The sequence below is a fragment of the Papio anubis genome, chromosome 7 (genome assembly GCF_008728515.1).
Source record: "Papio anubis isolate 15944 chromosome 7, Panubis1.0, whole genome shotgun sequence".
Lineage (NCBI taxonomy): Eukaryota > Metazoa > Chordata > Mammalia > Primates > Cercopithecidae > Papio > Papio anubis.
In genome coordinates, this window is record NC_044982.1 from 102,810,480 (window position 1) to 102,834,628 (window position 24,149).

At 40.0% G+C, this 24,149-nt stretch overlaps 1 protein-coding gene across 1 annotated transcript in view; it reads right to left on the minus strand.

The window, feature by feature from the left end:
- Window positions 1–24,149, minus strand: part of AGBL1 (ATP/GTP binding protein like 1) — an 803,745-nt gene that overhangs the window by 590,847 nt on the left and 188,749 nt on the right. Inside the window, exons 10-16 of the mRNA XM_031669203.1 lie at window positions 21,648–21,764; window positions 19,684–20,264; window positions 18,093–18,176; window positions 17,464–17,550; window positions 14,487–14,635; window positions 12,856–12,943; window positions 4,799–4,943 (exon numbers count right to left, since the gene is read on the minus strand). Coding sequence (XP_031525063.1) covers window positions 4,799–4,943; window positions 12,856–12,943; window positions 14,487–14,635; window positions 17,464–17,550; window positions 18,093–18,176; window positions 19,684–20,264; window positions 21,648–21,764 — 1,251 coding nt within the window. The remainder of the gene's footprint in view (window positions 1–4,798; window positions 4,944–12,855; window positions 12,944–14,486; window positions 14,636–17,463; window positions 17,551–18,092; window positions 18,177–19,683; window positions 20,265–21,647; window positions 21,765–24,149) is intronic.

The following is a 24,149-nucleotide window of genomic DNA, read 5'->3' on the forward strand; positions in this document are numbered from 1 at the left end:
CCATCAGTATCCTTTGTAATTTTTGAGGAGGGGTCTTTCATTTGTATTTTTTTTTAAATTTTAGTATGGATTATGGAATGGGTATCTTCCAATCAGTCCAACAGAGAAAATAATCACACGTCATCACAAAAAATAATAAATGCTTTAATGGTTACCATCTAGTATTGCTTACTAGATGTAGACACTTTGCTAAAACTTTCCAATTAGCAACTATTTAACCTTGAAAATAGCCTATGTAGTTCACTGCTTTTTTGTTTCTAATTTTACAGATGAGAAAACCGAGCTAAGAGAAGTTAAATAGCTTGCCTGTGGCTACACAGCAAGGAAACACAGCACCTAGACCAAAATCTAGGTCTGTCTGACCTCAAAACTTTCTTTCATTGTGCCCAAGACCCTGTATTTAGGGAATTCAGACGTCCTTGTTGTCAAATACTTTACCATTCATGCACATATTGGCTCCTTCAGAATGGTTTTCCATGCTCACCTCCTCACCATCAAGAACCTTTATTGGGGCCGGGCGCGGTGGCTCAAGCCTGTAATCCCAGCACTTTGGGAGGCCGAGACGGGCGGATCACAAGGTCAGGAGATCGAGACCATCCTGGCTAACATGGTGAAACCCCATCTCTACTGAAAAAATACAAAAAACTAGCCGGGCAAGGTGGCGGATGCCTGTAGTCCCAGCTACTAGGGAGGCTGAAGCAGGAGAATGGTGTGAACCCGGGAGGCGGAGCTTGCAGTGAGCTGAGATCCAGCCACTGCACTCCAGCTTGGGCAACACAGCGAGACTCCGTCTCAAAAAAAAAAAAAAAAAAAAGAACCTTTATTGGGGTCTGTCATTTGTTTGGCCTATACAAGGATGGATCGCTGTCTACTGATTACCTGACAGTGCTGATTTATGACCTGTTCATTGCATCTTTGATCTGCCACATGTAAGTCAACATCTCCCACTTGACACTTCTTAAACTCTTCATTTATTCTGAGTCTTTTATAAGATACTGTGCATGTGGCATTCTAATTCCTTTTCTTTTCTTTCTCCTTTCTTTTTCCTTTCTTTTTTCTTTTCTTTTCTTTCTTCTTTCTTCTCTCTCTCTTCCCCCTCCCCCGCCACCCTCTGCCTCTGGAGATAACAGTATTCACATCTTCCACAGTGGGTATATGTGTCTGGTAAAAATTCTACTCTATCCTTTAAGATCCTTAAGCTCTCCCAATCCATGGACTCTACTAATGACCACTTTTTTTGTCTCTTGTCATTTCACACAGTTATAAGTTCTCAGTGAGATCCCAATTTTTTACCTCCTAAAATATTCATCAGAAACTCTCTTGGGGCCCCATTTGCAACCAATACTACTGGCTACCTAGGGGCTATTTATAACATAATTCTAATACTTTAACGAGTATTGCTAACACTTTAACAATCATTACAATTACTGATAACTTGATACAACTGATTAAAATAGAGCTTTTTTTGTTTGCTTCAGAATTACAATAGTGTATTTCTTTCTTTTAGCTGTATTTTAATGCTATAATATGAAAAATTATCCAACAGACTTACTGGCAAGCATCTGGAAATATCCATTTGAAAGAACCGAATACTAATTTTCTTATTATAAGAGAATAATAAAATTTTGAAAGTTTCAAAATTGTATTCACATTGAAAAACATCCAACACACAAGTCCTTTGCTATAAAAATGTCTGTAATTATTAAATGTAATCCATATTATAAGACTCTTGCAAATTATGAATTCCACATGGAAACGTATTTTCTACCCCTCACCATAACCCCCAAGTAACATACAGTTAATTCTCCCTTTGGGGTATCATTCACATTTAATTTATCACTGATCTGTTGGAAGAAAAACTGTTTCTCCTCAGGACATGTCCAAAAATAAAAATGACTAGTGTGCATTACAGAATGTACTCATTCTGTCCATGATGGGAGGAAGAGTTTTTTTAAGAGAAGTCACAGCGTCAATTATTGTCTTAAACCTAGAGAGGACAAAGACCATGAGTTATTGGAAATGTAAAACCTAAAATTGAGAATACACATTTGTCACTTTCAAGTAACAAAGTGTCTTTCTAACCCTGTTTTGCTCAGTTAGGAGAAATAAGTTATCCCTCTTTCTCATTAACTCTCCACAAACTTCCCTGGTGGAAGACATTCACAGTCAGCAAGCTCACAAGTAACAACAAAAAGTCGTAAGTAGTTATAGTTTATTGTAATTAATAGTAACAGTAATAGTTATTAATATTGTTAACAGTAACAAGTCAATAAGCATCAATTAACAAGGCCTCTCTTTCCCTCTCAGTGAAACTAAGTGATTGGTGCAGAGAGGGGAGTCCTCTTTTTTGTGTGTTTTTGTTTCCCTTTAAGATGAAATCATCTCCTCATTGACCCCCGACCCAGTGGTTCTTAGAGTTATTTACCAATTGCAAATTTTAGATGTTGTATTCTAACTGAAACTGTGTCCAGAAGGTAAGCAGGCCCAGAGGCACAAGGTCAACAACTAGGTACCATCAGGTCAAGGCCAGGTTGAAAGGGGTACACAATTTGAATCAGCTTGTAGGCGCCTAGCAAGAACCCACTGGAGCATCTTGGGGTAAGAATTAGACCATGTTTGGAAAGAGACATTATCCTTCAGGGGAACCACATCCACGGCACTCAGCATTAAAGATATAAACTGTGGGTTGGTGATTTGAATTCAAACATTAGAGATGTCTGTATCATCACACAATGATGACTACATGTACTCATAAAACGACTGCATGTGTTAGTAGCTTATGAATGTAATAGCAAGCAATGACACTGATCTGACCCCAGAGCAGAAATTAGGAATTTCTTCTACACTTTTCTACAGGAGAGTAGAAAGACCACAGGAATACACCTCAAAGGCTGATGTTCTGTCCCTGCATGGCTGCTAGCTAAATGTGGGACTTCAGGTCTCAGTTCTTGCATCTATAAATGTTAAGGGTGAATTAGACAACTTCACCAACCCCTTTGCGTTCTAATGTTTTATACGAATGGCCACCAGGACCTTATCAGAGTCCAAGATATTCTAACAAGTGAAAAGAACAGTGTCCTAGATCCATGATCCCTTACCCAATGGGAAAGGCAAACACATAACACATATTTAAAAAGAAATCCCCTTCCCTAGCAGACTTTTTTTGCTTTTGGCTTTTGTTTGTTTGTTTGTTTTTCCAGATAGGGTTTCACTCGGTTGCCCACGATGGAATGCAGTTGTGTGATCCTGGCTCACTGCAGCCTCAACCTCCTGAGCCCAAGTGATCCTCTATCTCAGCCTTCCAAGTAGATGGGTCTATGGGTGCATGCCACTAGGCCTGGCTAATTTTTGTATTTTTTGTAGAGATGGGGTTTCACCATGCTGCCCAGACTGGTCTCGAACTCTGGCTCAAGCAATCCTCTCACCTTGGCCTCCCAAAGTGCTGAGATTACAGGAGTGAGCCACTGCGCCCAGCCCACAGTAGACTTTTCATGTGCAGCGTTTCACAGGCAAGGCCGTAAAAACAACTGTTGAAGGGGGATCATGAATCTTGCCTGTTCTGTGTCCCTAAAGGCAACAAAACATGTTTTATAACAAATGTGGCTTGTTGCAGCCTAGCTTGCGATACACATTACTTGGATTAACTTCTTGAGCTCTCTGAGTGTGATACACAAATAATACTAGTTGTGTATCTTTTGCAATCTGGAAAACAGTAAAAATCTCTCTTTAGGCAAGACAACATATGGAGAAGAGGACAGATGCACTTACATGAAGCAGTGAGCCAAGTGGTGCAAGATATGCCTTCTCTATGCAAAAAATTCCCATTTATACCTGCACATTCCTTTTGAAGGAAAAGATGTTCTTGGTTATTATCTTTTCCAACTCCTTATCACAGCCTTAAAATGAAAATGCTCATCCTTCAGGCTAAGTGATACATATACTCATATAAACACATATGATTATAAATATGCTAATAACATTTTGCATTAATGCAGAGGATGAAAGTGCTTTATAGAAGTTACTGGAGCTCATTTATCCTTAGGATATCCACGAAATGGTAGCAGTAAGGGATAGTTTGCCAGCTTTTTCAAATGACAGAAAACTGCATGGTTTAAGCAGTCCATTTGCTCACAATAGTCTTGCGAACTTTTTGCAGGGCCTTATGGAACACAGGAACGCTAACTGTGAGTCTGCCCTGACTTCTCCTACTCTCCCTCATAAAAAGATTGTGGTTGTCTGTTGCAATGATCTAGTGTTTTATTCTTACACTTTTCTCTTCCACTCTGGATCCTGCTAGCCACCTCCAGCTCATGGTCATTGGAACCACTGGAGATGCTGGCATGGCTGCTTGCACACAGACTCTGAAGTTTCCCAAGCTCTACCTTCCTGCTTTCTCCATTCCTCTGAATGACTGAATTTTCTTCAGATTTGCATTTCAGTTTACTTGTATGGTCTTGCTTCCCATACAACTCCAACCTACTTCATACTTAACTTGACTTGTTAAACATAAAGTCTCTTAAGAAATGTCCCCATGTCCTGCCCCAACTTGCAGACCACTTGGGCCTTCTGAATGTCACTGATCAAGGCTCAGCCTTGTGCTTTGTCCAGGGAAGGAGATGGGACACATAGAAAGCCACCAAGTCAGTGACAACAAAACCTGGCTCCCTTAGGAAGGCCGTAGTTTCCCTACACCCTCCTCCGCCCCCAATCAGGATGTCAGGGTCTCCAAAACGTTCTCGGGAAAACATCAGAGAGCCCCTTCAGTCCTGCTGGAGTGATACTGTAAAGAGGAAGTTACCATGAGGGCTGTGTAGGTGTAGGGATAGTGGTAGGCCAGGTAGCAGACATCCTCATTGTGTGGGAAGGTGACAGCAAAGGTGAGGGTATAGTAGCACTTCCCAGATGCTCCGCCTGCAGCAGCTGTACTCTGGCGATAATGATTTCTAAAGAGAGAGGAGGAGAAGAGAATAAGGGAGAGGTGGGAGGGGGGTGCAGGGTCACTTAGGGTCCTAGATGCTATAAATCTTGGCGTTATATACTGTATTGGCACAATGACCTTCACTTGAAACATTTCTGCAGGTGAAACTGAGAAAAGGGAAATATACAAGTGAACTTACTGCCAGTTCATGAGTCAGTTCAGCAACATATAGCCTGGCCCATCTGCCTCCCAACTGTGCCATATATGCTACCAACCTTTCTTTGCTGTCTGAAAATGAGGGATGTCTAGTCATTGAGCTAGAAAATCAAGGTAAATGTGAACAGTTCTGTTTTTCCTGGGTTTACATTGGAGATATAAACTTTATCATCCAAATTTGGGTTCCCCCAATCCCTGTCTCTCCCCAGACCACATAGGGTACAACTCCTTCCTTTCCCCTCTACCTGCCAAGTAGATTTATCAGCAATCATAGGATATATCGAATTCCAATTCAACATTTAACATATGTTATCTTATGTTATTATTGCAGCAACCCATCGTGTGGATTACGAAACAAAAGCTTAGAAAAGTTAATTTGCCAAAGGGCTGAAAGCAAAATGGTAGATACAGGACTAAGACCCAGATCTTTCTGGCTACAAAGGCTTTGTTCTTTCCACTGTACAATGCTTTCTTCCCAAAGGAATATATTTGTCACCTCAAATGTGGTTCAGCTTCGTAAGGCTTGAGAGTGCACATTTTCCTTTGTCAAAGATGAAGAACCAATTTTGATACTTCAGAGAACAGTATCAAAGAAAATTGCACCCAGAAGTCCATTCCGAGCAATATTTTCCCCACACACTGCCAATTGATGCTCAGACAGCTGCGCAGGCTTTCCTGAGAAATGTTATCATCAAGGCTGCATTATAATGCAAAATACACCCGGACACCAAGAGATGTAATTCCACCTTTGAACATTTACAATGTTGGCTTACTAGTCCATTGTGCTTTTGGTTTTATTGGGGGAAAAGGAAGGGGAAGGGAAGAAATAGTAGGTAATTATTCTTGTGTGTTCTTGAAAAATATAAAAAACATAGGTTATTCTTTTCTACTTTTTTGCTACCTTCATGCCACTACCTACCTAAGCAAAAAGCAAGCATAGAAGAAAGAGATAGAAAATCTATTATTTTATTTCTCATGGTTTTGTGGCTTTTCAATATTTATACACCTAGGAATGGGACTAAGGCAAGCTGGTAGCCCACTGACTATGGCCTGATACCTTTATCTTGAATCAGCTTCTGTCAACATGGAAACCTAGAGCCTTGGTCATGCTAGGGAAAGGAGGGTACCCTGTAACAACGTCAGCCCCAAGTGGCTGTCACACCCAGGTTTTTGGCATTGTATTAATAGAATCCATTTCCTCTGTGCCTACAGAAATAGAAATTCCAAAAGAGTGTCTTCCCACATGGTGTGATATGGATCGCAATGCTTAATTGAGTCTACTTTGCCAGATTGCCCCAAAGTTCTGAAGCTTCTCCAAAAGCTATGATTCTGGTTATTAGAAAGTATGTAAAGAAGCAGATGGTAGCTCAGAAAGCATGCAAGTTACATATGCTCTACCTCTTATTTGCTTTCTGATTTCCCTTGTAAAGCCTCCATGCAAACATACACTCAGTTTACACCTTGCTGAACAAAATGCTAGTCAATTACTCCTCTTTACAGGAAACAGCAGTTGAAATCAAATGAGCCAGGGATAACCAATCAAAGCGTGGAAGAGTGCTTCACTTGTAAGCATATATGTGTGGGTGCACACACAGATGTGCACGTATTCATGAATGTAAAGGCAGATGGAAACACGCACATTGTGCTTCACTGTCCCCAGTTCTTCGCCTGCAAACAGTGGAGACAGAGCCTGTATCTTGACTCAAGAATAATAGGTGTCCCTAAGGGCCAGTAGGGTTGGTCTTATTTGGCATGGGCCTTGCTTCTTTTTAGGTTCCCCACTGCACTATTAGTACACTAAAGTCATATCACAAGCACATTTAGCCTATGCAAACTCAACCTCACCACATTCAACCACAGGAGAGACCAAGAAAGACAGAGAAAAAAAAATCCATGTATTTATCTCTATGTCTTTCCCTCATTCAGACCAAATCTGGACTCCAAGGAAAGAACAGCTGCAGTGAAATGGAAAGAGAAAGAAAATGGGCTAATCATTAGCTCTTGAGCTTCCAGGGGCTCAAGATTTAAGGGAAGTGTAAGGAATTCAAATGGTAGATTTGATTATGTCAAATCTGCCTTCTCACACCACCAACATATATACACATACACACAGTCTCCCTCTCTCTCTCTTTCCCTCACCTAACACACTACCCCCCACAGCTTGGTGATGTTAGATTCTCCTGATCAAGACTAAAGGCTCTCCACCGACAAGTCAGTCTTCTCCAGGATGGTTACACACTGCTGGAATTCCAAAAACAAAAATATCATTAACACCTTATTTAGAATGACTTTCAGCTAAAGGAAATTCAGTTACAACCCTCGCCTGGGGTCTAAACTCTGGCTGAACCTAAAGCAAATGTCAGGCATCCCCACCGGAGTCTCCTGGCAGCCCCCTTGTAGCAGGAGTTGTCCAGGAGATGACTCTACTTCCAGCATACCTTCCTCTGCAGAGGCCTTTAAACTTTCCCAAGATCGTCTTCTTCAAAGCCAAGTGTTTGATAAATCTCTAAAGTGAAACATCTGGCTTGCTACAGTTCAGTTCATCCATGATAAACTGAGATCCCATCAACAAGCTCTTTTCTTTTCCAAGTTATGATGTGGACATATCGAGTGATGTTTGCAAGAAGCAATGTTCATCCTTCCTATGTTAAATTATTCCCATGTTCTTGCTTTATATGGAAAGCCTTTTCCATCTTCCTTATTTAGCTAAGTCTCCTTCATCCTTCAAGATTTAACTCAAGTGTTTCCTCTTTCAGGAAGCCTTCCTTGATAGCCCCCTTATCACTCCTATTCTCATAGCCAATACTTTGTGGCAAGGACCATGCTTATTCATCTGTTTATCTTTATGCTTCCCACATTGCCTGGACATAGCAGCTGTTCAGTTAAAGTTTGTATAATAAGTGGACCCAAGACTCCAGGAGTAATAATTAGGTTGCTCAATGTATTTTATCTCCAATCCTAATGACACCCTTTCAAGGTGAGTATTATTACACACATTCAACAGATGGGAATTAAGGCTCACAGAGGTTAAGTGTCCAGAGCAATTGCACACAACAAGTATAGTAAACAGGATTTAATCCCAGTTGTAGGCTTAGCTCAAAAACTAATTTTTTTTTATTATATCACCTGCTTGTTAGGAATGGATAAAAAACGACAAGATGTCTTATGCCCAATGTAGCAAGTAAGAATCTGAAGTTTTTATCTTCATAAATCAGAGCTGCCTATGAATTTACAGTCCAAAATAACAGAAAAAAAGGAAAATAATCCAGCTGAGAGTTAATATGATCCACATACTATGACTTTTATATCATTGATATTTGATGCCACTAAGAAGATGTTTTTACTAATTATTTAAAATAATTGCTAGCATTCATTGAACACCTACTATGCACCAGACACTGTTCTAACCTTTACACATGTTTTATCTCACGTCATTTTATCTTCAGAACACTTCTATTAGGTAGATACCATTATTATCCCATTTTAAGATGAAGAATCTGAGGTTGAAAGAAGTTGGTATAATTTGCCCAAGGTCACGCCATTAATGAGTGGGAAGTCTGAGTCAAAGAACTTCCTCTCCTCAATCTGTTCATCTAGATGGAGAAGCAGCCTGGTGAAAATCAGAAGTGATCTTGAAGATTAGCTGGATTCTATTGGTCATCTGGGGTCAAAGATGACCTGGGCTGGGTACATCCAGCAACTTCACAGCTAAAAGGCTTTTTGTTTGCTTTTCTGTTCCCTGAACCATTTATCTTTGGAAGGATCTGTACTTTTATAATCATAAAGACTTCAATGAAGCAAGGAGCAAGTACACGAAGGCATAGTTATGAACTCAGGTTATTTCCATTTGTACTTAAAAATATGCTGGAAAGTCATTGTTTCTTTTTGGCAGGGTGCATAAAATAAGCAAATGCCATGATGGAGAATGGATTAGATAATCTTATAATGACAATGGCTCTGTTCAACAAGCGTGCATCATTTCACTTAACAGGATCTAATAAGGCAGAGCAGTGAAGTTGCCAGGCTTCCCTGTGTCTGCAGCATTTCTAATATTCTATATAACACCAAATCTCTCTCCTGAGATCCCGTGGAAGGATGCATGATGGCAGAGCTCTTGTATGACATTCATCTTCATGAGTGAGCTGTTCCATCTCCTCTCATGAGCGGAGATAAATGTCAGAAGAGATCAGCCGTTGTGTATTACATGGCCACTCTAAGCGCACAGCTTCCCTCCCTCTGCCCTTCAGCACCAAAATTACTTTAGACCAGAGCGGGGAAAGAATTCAAAAAGGTGTGTGGCTGTGCACATCAGAGGAAGAAGCAGACCACAGGGAACTAAATAAAAGAGAAACTAAAAGGGCCCTTACTTACTTTTACTAGAGGCAGGGAAAAATGAATCTGCCCATTTCTGTTCCTCCCTCTCGAGGGGCATTTTTTATTTTCCAGCCTAGTGGTCTTCAAGGTGGGAAAGAGCAAGGGGTGGAACGGAAGGGGTGGGAGGTGCTCCATGGAAGGGGTAGAGTGATCAACTGACCACAGGCAGAAAATATTAGAATTTCTCCTCAAAATGATTATTACCTAGATAGTAAGAAAGAAATTAAGTCGTCTACTGTTTAATATGGGGATTGGCATAGCTGTCTCAATGTCAGCCTAATGTGTCAAACCAGATGATGGTGCAGCAATCTTATCCACTCATCACTGTTGTATTCCAGGTCTGGAGTATGAAAAACACATTATATCTGCTTCTACGGTTTTTACATGTCAGTTAAGCATTGATTGTTGCATAGGAGAGGTCTCCAAAGGGAGAAGTGGGAACAACTAGCTCCCTTCCTTTTTCTTTTGCTTTTAGCTTCCGGCAAGGTATTTAAGTCTACGGAAGCATACTTTGATTTACAGATTGTATTACCTAAATTAAACTAAACCTCACAAAACAGACAATTACTTTTTAAAAGAAAATCTTCTTAGAAGCCATCTATTGATGTTAAAATTAAATTGCAATCAAAATGACCAGAAAATGGCAGAATGGACATGGCCTACCCCTTATCCTTAATATTAGGTCTTTCTCAGTAATTCTCATTTTTGTTAAAATAATCTAATCAGATCTAGAAAGTTAAACAAAATTTCTCAAAATTACCAAAAAGACTATTTATAACTACATCTAATGGTAAACTCCACGGCAAAATTCTAGTGTGCCCTAAGCTATAAATAGCATGAAGATGTAACAATTAGGTAGCTATAAACTATTATTTGTTTCATCTTTCTCTCCTAATTTAAAAGTCTTCATTTTTTGCATGCTTTCTTATATGCATAATATGTTAGTATAGTAACGCATATATACTTTTTTAAATGTGTAAACTAATCTAGTAAGAACACATACAAATATATCTTATTGCTTAGTGGCATATTGTCAAAATAGTTTGGAGACTTTTCATTTTATGACAATTGGCCCTCCAGAGTAGTCAGCCCACATCCTCAACTGCTCATCATTGCTGTCAACTTCAACTTCTGAAGGAAAATGCAAATGCAAATCCCATTTCTTCTGAATCTCCTTTTTCCTTTCACCCTTCTAGAAACATACTCAGGTGCCACGGCTCACAGTTGTCCCCACAATGAGCACCCTGGCATCCTCTTAAAACATGGCACCAAATCTGGGACTTTAACAGCACAACAGAAATAGAGCAGAGTTTCTAAAGATATATGGGAGATAAGGAAATAGGGAAGTAAAGTGCTCCCCAGATTAATATACCAGAAATAATAAAGGCAAAAGAGAAGCAAAGAACTCTTGTAAAGCAAATCAACTCAAAGATCAGGATGGGTAAATAGGGAGAGAAATATTGTATAATCTAATGCATCATTTTACAATTGAGAGAGGTGTTCTAATTTGTGGGTGAACAGAGATTACACATATCTATCCTGTTGTGACATCATATTATTGGGAATATGTTAACACAACGTGGTGAATAATTATAAAACAAACTACATTACAATGTAGCAATCTTATCCATTCATCTCTGCTGTATTCATGGCTGGAATATGAAAAATTAATTACATTATACATTCATGGTTTTTTCTTATCCCTCTGTTGCTCTTTAATCACATAATAATTGTCTTGCTAATAGCTCTAAAAGCTATCAGAATTGGTTCTCCTTAGGTCAAGGCTGTGCTTTTGAAAGTGTGACTTCTTCCTTCTTTTGGGAAATACGTGGCCCCCTTAGCCTTCTTATTCCCCAATTCCAAGAGGCGCATCCTCCAAAGGGACATTTATACATCCCATTAGGAAATAATGCAAAATGTTATGTTTGTCCAATCTGTTACTAACTTTCAGGTCCAAGCCAGCTCTAAGCTGGGTCTTTCACATTTACTAAGAATAACTATTTTCAGAGAAAACTAAAACTCATGCTTGACACACCAAGGTCCAAAAGTAGATTTTCATATTTTTTTTTTCTGCAGTTGCAGACTATCACCTTGAGGTGATGTTTAATCTAAATCTCTCTGAACCATAAGAAAGGCCCTGAGAGTCTTAAGATAGGTGAGCCAGAGAGTAGTTGCCATTTAGGTGAATGGAAAACCAACAAAGTCATAATATTGTGCAATTTTTCTAAAGGATATAAAAAATCCTCTTTAGATTCATAACCTAATAGATCAGGGATTGAATACCTCCACCTCTTTTATTACGGACTGCTAGTCAGCCTGGCTCTGTGTCTTGTAGACTATCATTATCTCCATGGTGATTTTTGCCTTTGTATCTGATACAGCAACAAGATTCTTGACCTTTCCCATCTGTCAATACTCCTATCCTCAAAGTCTCAAAAGCCAAGAGGCACAAGGGTATATACTCTGTTTCCTTTCCACAGTGACAACTATCCTAAACTCCAGAATGTCTGATCATACTTTTTTAGATGGCTCTAGTAATTTCAGAAAGAGATGAAACTTACTTTATTTAAGAAAGTAAGTACTAACCTCTCAGTTTTTATAAGAAATTAGCACTGAACTAATAATTAATTATATATATATATATTCTTCCTCTCATAGCAATTCCTATCCTTATTTTCTTATAAATTTGAATTTTATTTTTCATCTGAAGAAAATATACACATAAGCAATCTAGATGTCTGGAATGCATTTCTTTCATCAAAATATATGGACAATTTAAAGTTCATTGTAACTTTGCAGGATAAACTGATGAAACTGGAGACTGATCAAAGATTAAAGGTGAATTTTGAAACTCCTCCCTCTTTTATTTTTTTCCACAAAATTACCTTGCTATGGGGAGGAGTTACATATGTGTAATTGTCACATATTCACCCTCCTGTACTTTGGAAAACTAAACCACGGGGCGGATAGAAACAGGATAGAACATCTCAGACATTTCACTCTCTGGGTTCAGCGAAAATAAGTAAAGAACTAAGGCTTGACACACTAATCACAGGTAGAATCTCTACGACTTCTAATGTCTGACAACAAGATTTAAAAGTTTTAATGTGTTTAAATGAAGATAAACTCTTTCAGCAAATCAAAAGGTATTTCTCGAGGTCTACTGTGGGTGCCAGTGAATATGCTTATACCTCTGAAGAGCAGGACATTGGCCATTAGGACAGAGTGACAAAAAATTTATCAGACAAGCACAGATTGCTAATGTTTCTAAGATCAATATGGAAAAGTGGGAAATTGAGAGAAAATTACAGGACAGAGAAAAGGAAGCTAATAGCGCTCTAACTTACTTGTAGTAACATATTTCATAGCCTGTCCTTATCCAGGTGGGTCTGCCAAGAAGGGCCTCCTTCACGGAATACAGGGTGGGCTGCATCCCTACACAAAATCAGAAAAGGAATTAATCTTTACATGAGGGAAAGAGAGTTGTTCTGCGCCAAATAATGATCCTCAAAGATACATAGGTCTTAATCCCTGGAAACTGTGACTGTTAACTGTACATGGCCAAAGAGACTTTGCAGATATGATTAAGTTAAGGATCTTGAGATGGGGTGATTATCCTGGTGAGTCCTAAATGCAATCACAAATATCCTTATGAGAGGGAGGCAGAGGGAGGTTTGACTATAGAAGAGATGCAATGTGGCCAGGCATGGTGGCTCATGCCTGTAATCCCAGCACTTTGGGAGGCTGAAGCTGGCAAATCACGAGGTCAGGAGATTGAGACCATCCTGGCTAGCATGGTGAAACCCCATCTCTACAAAAAATACAAAAAATTAGCTGGGCATGGTGGCATGCACCTGTAGTCCCAGCTACTTGAGTGGCTGAGGCAGGAGAATTGCTTGAACCTGGGATGCAGAGGTTGCAGTGAGCAGAGATTGCACCACTGCATTCCAGCCTAGGTGACAGAGCTAGACGCTGTCTCACAAAAATAAAAAATTTTTAAAAAAAGAGAGATGCAATGTGACTGAAGCAGAGAGAGATTTGAGGATGCAACACTACTAGCTTTGAGGATGCAAGAATGGGCCATCAGCCAAGGAATGCAGGGAATGTTACTCTAGAAGCTGGGAAAGGAAAGAAAATGGAGTTTCCCCTGGAATCTCTAGAGGAAACATGGTTCTCCCAACAGCTTGACTTCAGCTCAGAGAAACTGATTTTGGACTTCTGAACCCCAGAACTGTAAGAGAACAGACCTGTCTTGTTTTAAATCACCGAGTTTGTGACAATTTGTTACAACAGCCATACAAAGTGAATATAAATATCAAGGTTCCCATGTTTTCTCTTCTCATACCCACAAGAATCTGTTTAGTCACTACAAAATAGAGGCAGTATCCTGCACTTGGCCCTAGACACTGGGAATACTTATTCCTCCTTCAAAGTCACCCAGTAAATTAGTATATGATGCAGAAATTGTATGCAGAATTTCCACTCCTTGAAACATTCAAAATAAATACAGGCTGCTCATCAGCCTTTCTCTCTTGAATATCTCCTCCAAAATGGCCACGGGTATTCAGGAGAATTTCAACTTCTTCAAGAGCTTTCTAAGAATGTCAATCAGTATTGTGCAATTGAATTTTGTTATTCCTCTATCTTGCAGGAAAAAAAGCAGGTCAAAGCATTTGCTCCTATGGGACTTAGGAGATGGAGAGAAGGAATAAATGAGAGGGCTTACCAACCTCAAAAGATTCAAGATAGAGTGAGGGAATCCAGAAGAAGTGGATGTCATGTGTGGCAGAGTGAGGATGCCCAGCCTCCCCTCTAAAGTAGCAATGTGCCACTGAGGGCCACTGCCTGCCTTGCTGCACCTGGCAACCCAAAACTCCGCCCAACTTCAAACCCTCTGAACCCAAGCAAGGCTGTTTGAATCCAAACAGTCAAGAAATGTCATTCCTGGCATGTTCCAGAAAGCCCCTAGAGTTCATACCATAATTAAACTGGCTGTTGGGCTTCTCGCAGTTGATGATGTTGAAGTGGTAAGGGACGGCCGCCTGCATACCGCTCACTTTGAAATAGAACCACTGCTGGTGCTGGGTGCTGTTTACATCCACGTTGACCAGCAAGTCATACTCAAACCTGCAGATCAGAAGCAAGACTGGAGGGTTATCTGGGAAGCCTTTAAGGTAAACTTCAGATACTGAGAATCTACATGTTTCAGTTTCTGGGTTATAGATCTAAGACCCAGGATCTCAGCTTGCTGGTAAGTTATACTTATCATCCTGATACCACAATATTGGGTACAGATTTTGGAAATTCATGGAGGTGAGAGGGCTTCCTAGTATTATAAGAGTCAATTATGCAATAGTGCATATTTTTAATTTTTTAAATTATTATAGATACACAATAGTTGTATTTATTTATGGGGTACATGTGATATTTTGACACAATAATACAATGTGTAATGATCAAATCAGGGTAATTGAAATATCTATCATCTAAGCATTTAACACTTTTTTGTGTTAAGAAATTCCAGTTCTAGTCTTTTTACTATTTTGAAATATTAGCATATCTTTTTATTAAACTATAATGAAGTTTTTATCTAGCTAGAAAAAATCCAAATGTGTTATATACCAGAGAAAATTCAACCACATCTGGTTTGGATATGCCATTACTATTTGATGATCAACATTATTTTGAGCCTCAATTTCCACATATGGAAAATGGAAGTGTCTAAACTTGTAGTGCTGTTTATAAAAATCAAATAACCTAGTAAATATAAATCCCCCAACAAAATAATAAACATGAATTAGGCTAGCAATGCAGGGGTTGTTTCATTTTCATTGTGATATAACTCCCATGCTATAAAATACGCACATCTTAAATATACAGCTCAATGAATCTATCTACACCTGAAATCACTTGCGTGACTACTACCCAAGATATAGGACATTTCCAGAACCCCAGGAGGCCCTCAGCAATCCTCTCCCCATCACTATATCTCCAAAGGTTATTATTTTTCTGATCTCTAGCAACAGAACTAGCAATGCAGTTTTGACTTAAACATTATCAGGATATTTTATTTTTAAAAATATTGTTTCATCCTCTTGGTATTCTCTTTGAGTTGCTTTTATGAAAAGTAAAATGTTTTTGTCCCAATCCATTCATACTCTCCCACACCGGACCACTGGTAAATGGCATTGTATGAGATTTATGAAAGGCTAGAGCTTGGTATAAGACAGATGAGAGCAGAGTAGAGCTCTCTGATGGAGTCCAGTCCTCACACTGTTGCTGTGGGCACCACACTCTAACCACTGGGCTCACCATACAACACATGATGTGTAACCCATGGAGTGGCACTCACAAGAACAATTCTGGAAAGGCTATGACCCTCAAATTGTCTGCTATTCCCACAGTGCTCTCTCCAAAAAGTAATCATAAAAATTCCTTACCCAATAGTAGGTTTGTTTACTGTTACTTGACTCTATTACCCTGACCATAACTGATGAGTTTAGGATTTTATACTCTGGTCCAAGGGAAATGGATAGAGAAAAAGACCTGAGCTGGGCCAGCAGCTTAGCCACATCCTGATCTGATAACTGTTCCACCAGGAGACTCATAATCAGGTCTCCTCTCCTGGATCCTTTGAATGTGATATCTGGAGAGAAGAAATAGTAAAAGCAGGAGCCACAGGAAGAAGTGGAAACTAAGCCAACAACACAAAGAAGGCTGAAAAACAGTCTTGACATGATTGTCTTTCCGGTCTTCAGCCTGGTTAGTTAAACTCATCTCTGTTTTATATGTTGGGCTTCCTTGAAACATTTTATGTGCAAAAAAAGATCACCCTTCACCTCCCCCAAAAAGGAAAAACTTCAAAAATGAATCCTCAGGTGGATATAAAAGAGGTCTCAGCTATACTGAATTCCAAGCTCCAACCATGATGAATATGCAACCCTGAGTAAGAACGGATGTTGACTAAGGGCTGACCATGTACCAGGTACTACTCTAAGAGCTTTAAGTGTATTAGTCAGCTCTCATGAAATCCCTAAGAAGTAGGTGCAATTATTGTTCTCATTTTGTGAGTGAGGAAATAAAGGCATGGAGTGAGTTAGGAAACTTGCTCAGTCTCCCGGTTGGAAGGTGACGAATCTACCCTGGCACTCTGATTCTGATGTCTGTCTATGGCCACCACACCATTATCTGTTCTGGACTGTTTTTTCAGAAGTTCACCTATAGAAGATGAATCATATATCTTGCCTTTTGGTACAAGGGAAATATATCCACATTGCTATAATAGAAAGAATTTTAACACAGGGAGAACTGCAGTCTCTTCTGACACTGAAAAAGAAGTAAAATTCATGTGTGTTTTATTTCCTTTCTTTTAGTTTGTACAGCCCTAGACTTTCCTTGGCTAGGATATCCTTTTCTACTGAGAGCTCATCTGTAGGTTCTGCTAGAGAGGCATGGTACTGCATCTTCCCTTGAATGCAGGCTGGTTCACCTCTCTCTGGGAAGCTCATGATTTTTGCCACCTAAGTACACAGGAATGAGAGCAACAGGCATGGAGAAGTGGAGAAATAGCAAGCCCATGTACTCTTCCGGGTCAGCAGAATCAGCCTTGGCATCAAAGTATAAACATCCCAGTCAAAGTGCTCTCACACCCAAATATGGACCCATTATTTGAAACACAAGACACACTAATAACAGTTCACCTCTACTGAATGGCTCACTTAGCTATGGTATCAGTGAGTTCCCTAGTGGTGTACTGGTAAATGTTTAACAAATGACTCCCTGAGAGGAAAAACCTTCCCTTGTACTGTTTGCCAAGTTTTAAGGTAAAAATACTCCCACCATGACTGATTTCAAGCCACCAATGTGAGGTCACTGAACAGAGCATGGAGAAGAGACAATCACAGCTTGCTCTTACGAACTGCCAGGAGATACCCACTGTGGTTTTCCTTACTTACTCACGCACTTGGATGGCTTTGCGAAGATTTCCTGACTCAAATTTAGAGAAGAACTGTAAACAATTGGAAGCATTGTCTTGCAAAGGCCTACAATGAAATAAGGAACATGTGAACATATGTGTTATCACCACTCTTTGAAAACTGTGATGATTCTTTTTTTTTTTTTTCATTATTTATTATTATTTTTGAGATGGAGCCTTACTCTGTCATCCAGGCTGGAGTGTGGTGGCGCCATCTCGGCTCACTGCAACCTCCTCCTCCCAGGTTCAAGCAGTTCTCCTGCCTCAGTCTCCCGAGTAGCTGGGACTACTGGCACCCACCACCATGCCCAGCTAATTTTTTGTATTTTTAGTACAGACAGGGTTTCACAGTATTAGCTAGGATGGTCTTGATCCTGAACTCATGATCCGCCTGCCTCAACCTCCCAAAGTGCTGGGATTATAGGCGTGAGACACCACGCCTGGCCAATGATTCTTAAAGGTAAACTTTTTCTTATAGATCTTTAACCTGAATTTTCATCATGCTATTTTAGGAGGAGGAGTGGATTATTAACAGGAAACATGTCTATTCTCATGCCATTAACAGAATTCTTCATGCCCCGCATTCCTCGGATGCACAAGACTACCTACCAAGGCTCATCTAAACTGAAGACAACTTTATTTATAACATCACTTGGCTGGATGAGCCTTCGAATATCCTCAAATATCCTGATCCTGAAAAAGAAAATTGAAAACATTTTAAGGGTCAGCCTTCTCTCCCTAGCTCACTCATCCTATGATCTCCTGGGAAGAACTTTGGAGGTCATCAGAGAAATATGAAAGCACAGAGAAGTTTAATAACACCTCAACCTTGAGCTCAGAGAGTGGAAATAGCCCTGCCCTCCTTCTTTCTCTTTCTTTATCAAAAAATAAACTGCATGAGAAGTAGGAATGTAGGAAGTAGTGATGTTAGATTTCAGTTAGAGAATTCTTGGCTTGAAGAATTTTGTCAAAAGCACTTGTGTTGGGGGACTTTGGAACTTTTCTAGCTGTGGGAATAAGAGGGTAGTTTGCACTGAGAAAGTTTTGAGGAAGACATTAGGACTATTAGCTGCCAGCATCTTCAAGGTTTGGTAGGCTCCAATAAGCCTGTGTGCCCTTGTACAATTTATATTCCTTGGGCTCTGCCTGCTCCAGTAGGCTAAGGTCAGTCTTCTAAGAAACACCCAAATCTGGGATATTTAACTAAGAGAGAGAAAGAAAGCTTAGGAGGTCTTTCAGATTACCTTCCTGAATTTCCAGTCCAGTTCACAGGGGAGGTGTGAGAGAAGGGTGAAGAAAAGTAGACATGAGGCCTGGACTCAGAGGGAAGATGTCCTATGCAGGGATAAGATGGTGCTAGAACAGCCCTTGTGATCTGTTTCTCAAAAACATGAGCAAGACAGATAAAGGCAGGGGGTAGGGTTGGATATGTCAGCCAGGACCCTAGGTGGGAGCAGTTTGGGGGATTTACCATCAAGAGAATAATTTACTAATGATGTGGATAACAAGAAAACTTTCTGGTCTGCCCACTTTGCTCCACTGACTTGGTATGTGCATAAAGTTTTTTTCAAGAAAAATAATGTTTTCTTTGCCTTTAGCAGTTTTCATTTTAATCTCAATATGCTGAGCCATGGGCAAAGCTCCCTTTCCTGCCTTCTGGGAATAATCTATCGTCCAATGTTTCTTCCCTGGAGAATGTCTTTTCCATCCCCTCCTCTGTGAAGCAGCAAAACTATTCTCTGAACTAAGCCAGGGTTTATAATACCTGGGGCTCCTCCTTTCTATTAGCAAGATATCCCATACCAATTTGTAGGAAGCAAGAAAAGAGATTCCAAATAATCAGTTCTTGATTTTTCTGAAAACCTACTTTTGAGGAAGGAGCCCAGTATTTGGGGAAACTAGATGATCTTTCTTTGTGATAGTGGTTTGCAATGGAGATAGGATAAGGAGTTGTATTAGAATTACTCAAGGAATTTTTCATCAGAAAATACATCCCTACAACTACCCCATACTTGATTGTGAAATGTCTTTGCAGGAAGGGAAGTTAGTGTGTTTGGTCAGTTTGCCAACAGGCTTTAACATGTTCCTGATTAATGCTCACTTTCCTATAGATAGTAGAATTATCTGTACAAACCATTTACTTATAAAATTATCAAAGAACAGAAAAAAAAAAGAGCTGCCAAGTCAGTAGCGCCATCACCTTTGGACTCCACATTTGCGTTCCAACATAGGCTGAGTGGTGGAAGGGGGACAGTGTCCCCAGACATCAGGAAATGCCACCATCTTGAAGTCCACCACAGAGCTGGTTCTTCTGGCTTTGGCCATATAAAGATAGGGATCGTGGAAAGGGACACACTTCAGATGTGTCTGCAGAAGCTTATCTATTACTTCAACAGCCTCTCCAGTCCTAGTGGAATTAGAAAAGGAGGCACTCATCCTTGGGCAGAAAATTGCATCTATGTCCCAGGCATCTGCTTTCAGGGAAGCCTGAATGTCAGGGATTTCACTTCCAGAAGAATCTCTCCCGAGACTATTGGATTGCACATTTTGGTACGGGTTCACTCCAGGCTTTCTTTTGGAGCCTAGATGCACAGTGGACCTTTGTGTCTTCACCATGCACAGAAGGGAACTCCGGACAGAGTCTTCCCTTTCTTGTCCACAGGAGCTTTGGTCCTTGTTGTAGCAGTGCTGCTTTGAGAAGGCAGCAGTCAGAATGTGGTGGTGATTCGCATACTGAGTCTTCTCAGAGTTCAAATCACCTCCAGGTTTGGACTCCAGTTCCTTCATGTTCAAAATGGAATAGAATATGTTAGTGTGTCCTTCCAGGTAGAGAATACAATTTGATCCCTGTCCTTACTCTCTGGGCACAGAGCTAAGCATAAATCCTATGAATCTGGAAGCTTTCTCCAAGGTCAACTAAGAAAGACTAACCTTCAAGAGTCAAATAAATGACAGAATCATAGAAACTCATGTTTGGAAGGGCCTTTTGGTGGCTCTAGTCCAACGCTAAACAGTATTTGAATGTCTTCTTCAAGACCCCCACTAAATTACAATCTGGTTGAAAAACCGTATTTATGGGGGTCTCACTGCATCCCAAGGCAGTGCCTTTCACTTTGGGATAATTCTGTTTATTTGAAATAAATGTTTATACTAAACTGAAATTTCCTTCCCTGAAACTGTTATAACTGATCGCCTTCTGCTTTCTGAAGTCAAATAGAATGTATTAACTCCCTTCTGTACACGTGACTTAGCTTATACCCTTAGATTCAGCCAAATTCATGATTTATTACTAAGAGTCATAAGAAAATAATGGAGATCAAAAAGCAGGTCTAAAATATTGATGGCAGCAACAGTGGCAGTAGAAACTAGGCACAGAATTAGCATCACCAGGTCTAACATTCCCAATTTGTTTCTACTAACAAAGAAAGCCTGAGGTCAGGATGTCCACCTTCAAAAACCCATCTAGGACAACAGTCCCACTTGGCACGAGAACAATTAAATCATCATGAATTTTTATTTGCTTTTTCAGTGCATGGGGGCAAGGCACCCTGCCCACCAGACAATAGGTAGTGATATGTACCTTCATGCTACAGTCATGCATTACTTAACAATGCAGGATGTTCTGAGAAAGGCATCATCAGGTGATTTCATCATTGTATGAACATCATAGGGTGTGCTTACACAAACTTAGATGGCATAGCCTACTGCAAACCTAGGCTGTATGGTGTAGCCTATTGCTCCAGGCTACAAATCTGTACAGCATGTTACTGTACTGAACACTGTAGGCAATAGGAACACGATGGCATTTATGTGTCTAAACATAAAAAGTTGCAGTGAAAATACAGTCTTATAATCTTATGGGACCATCGTGGAATATGCTGGCTGTCATCAGTGGAAATGTCATTAGGCAGCTCATGACTGTGTATCCATCCTAAGTGTAGGGTGTCAGATTGAAGAACCCTTGCATACATCCTAAATTTTTCCCATTTTTGACACCTTTTCCCATTTTTGTTTAACATTCTGCTCTTTTCTAAGGAAGAGGCCAGAAGCAGATGGCTAATGATGAGCAGTGCTTTCCATCTGGATACCCTGGTTTGGCCTCCCAGGGTCTGCAAAGAATCCATCATGCATCGTCAAAGATCAGAACCACAGCGTATGTCCTACCTCAAAGCTATAGGAGAGCTCAAGACACATCGCCTCATATTGCATCAGTTCCTCTTCAGGTCGGTCAAGACCAGGTTTGGAAGTTAGCTTGTTCACATCTGTTTCCAAGTCATCATCCTACATGGAATAGTCATAGAAGAGATTACAATCAGGAAATCCACCATGAGAAGCATCAAGACAAGATATGTATGTGCTTCTTCAGAATCTTAGGACGTGGTTTTCTTGCCTCCAAATTATAGCACTAGCCTATCCAGTGAAAAATTTGTTATGCTGGATTGTATTTTTAAAATGAAAAGAAAGAAGATAAACAACTTGTCTCAGCATTGATGTCAGTATTTGTCAGCCTTCATCAGAAATAAAAATTTGTATGAGATAAACTACATAATCAATAAAACATATTATAAAAGAAATTCTTTATCTCATTGCTACTATCATCAACATCATTGTAATTATTGTCCCTCCTTATCTATCTTTGACATTTAGGTTTAGTCAATCTTTTCCCAAACATTTAATCAGTACCAACTGTGAGCAGGTACTCTTCTAGGTACTGAAGTTTCAGTCACAATGGAACAGACAAACATCCATGCTTCCACGGTTATTTGCCTTTTAGCGAGAGAAGAAACACAGTAAAGAAGAAAGCAAACAAATGAATACGTTAATTTCCAACAGTTATAACTCCCTTTGAAATGATAAAAGAGAGTGATGTGACTAAGATTGGGGAATGGGAGGCCGTTTGGATTGGGAGATCTCAGGAGGACTCATAAGGAGGTAATGTTTTAGCTGAGACCTAAATGGCAAACAAACAAACAAACAAAAAAGCCAGCTATGCACAGGCCTAGCAGTAAATTATTAAAGGAGGAAAAACTTCAATTTGCTTACAGAAAGAAGGTGGCTGATGCATACAGAATAAGAGGAAGATTGCAGGAGAAGAGATTTGAGAAGTAGGCAGGAGAGAAATTATATCAATCCTTACAAGACATGGGGAGGAGCTGGTAGTCTCCTACTACATCTTTATCCTTTTGTACATTTAAAAATTTACCAAGGCACCACGAGTCTTTTATTTATTGGATTGAATAATCCCAGGCACTTTATTCTTGATAGATCATCATTTCAAAACAATTTAATGATAATGGTGACTCTCCTCTGAATACTTCTGGGTTTTCCAAGGGTTGTAGGGTCTTACAGAGAAAAGGCACCAGGTATCAACCAGCCTAGTCTCTTCATCTTTCCGTATCCTAGATTAAGTTTCCTTAACGAAATAGAGAAAAAAAATACCATATGTTTTACAAGTATATTTCATTAGTTAAGGAAAAACCTGGCAGTCCTGAAAGGTTAAATCCAACAAACATAGAAAATAAATGTTTGTATTCCTGATCCAAGGGGAACAAAATGCAATGTTCCAGCTATGTTTCACAGTTTTTCTCCAAACTTTAAATTAAAAGAAAAGTAATTCCCATGAGTTTCATGTAATGATATTTTCAGGTACAGTATACACCATGACTAACTCCATGGCCACCACTCTTGTGCTTTGCAGCTTCATCCATCAATTCCCACTTGTCTCCACCCCCTCCGCTGCAACCTCAGCAATGGCCCAGGGTGGCACTAATGGAACCACCACCTGGAAGGCCATTGGGATGAATGTCCACAACAGCGAGTAAGGTTGTGCTCCAACTGGTGCATCTGAAGGGAGGAGAATCATGCAACCCATGAGCTGTAACCTAATTCATTCCACATGTGACTAGGCAATCCACTTAGCCTTAGAACAGGGGTTAATAAACTATGGCCCACTGGTTGTTTTTGTCAATAAAGTTTTATTGGAACAGAGCCACACCCATTCATTTGGTCATGGCTGTTTTCTCAGTGCAACAGCAAAGTTCAATAGTTGTGACAGAGACCATTTCTGCCTTCAAAGTTCTGGAGCTTAGTCTCTGAGAACCAGGCACTCAGCCAGGTTGCCACCTCCTTTTGTATTTCTTATAAATGGCATTTGTTCTTATCTGGAGGTGGCCGGCTTCTGTGTCCTCACAGCAGCCCAGGCAGTCCTTTACCAACTAGGATTCTGCTACCCACCTAATCCAGGTAATGCTTTCTGGCTCTTGTTCCATAGGTTGGAGCTCTTGGACATTGTCTTTTGGCTGCCTCAAACTTGAGTTCACCACTCCATTGAAGGTGGTGATTTGAACACTTAATAAGGACAAACTCCAAGTTCACTAGACTGCAAACTCTTTGAAGATAAAAACTATGTCTCATCTGTTTGTGCTTCATATTAACATCCCCAAGAATTTAGCATGTTGCATATGGATTATACCCAATAAAACACCTGAAAGAAATAAAAAATGAAAAAGAAAGGAAAGGAAGGAAGAAGGAAGGGAGAGCTTGAATTCACTCTGTTTATCACCCTCTTCTTCAGAGTTTTGCAGAATCCAATGCTTGTGTATGTGAAGACAGCCCACATCTAATACATTGACCTTGGCAGTTTTCAATCAAGTCACGGCATCCTAC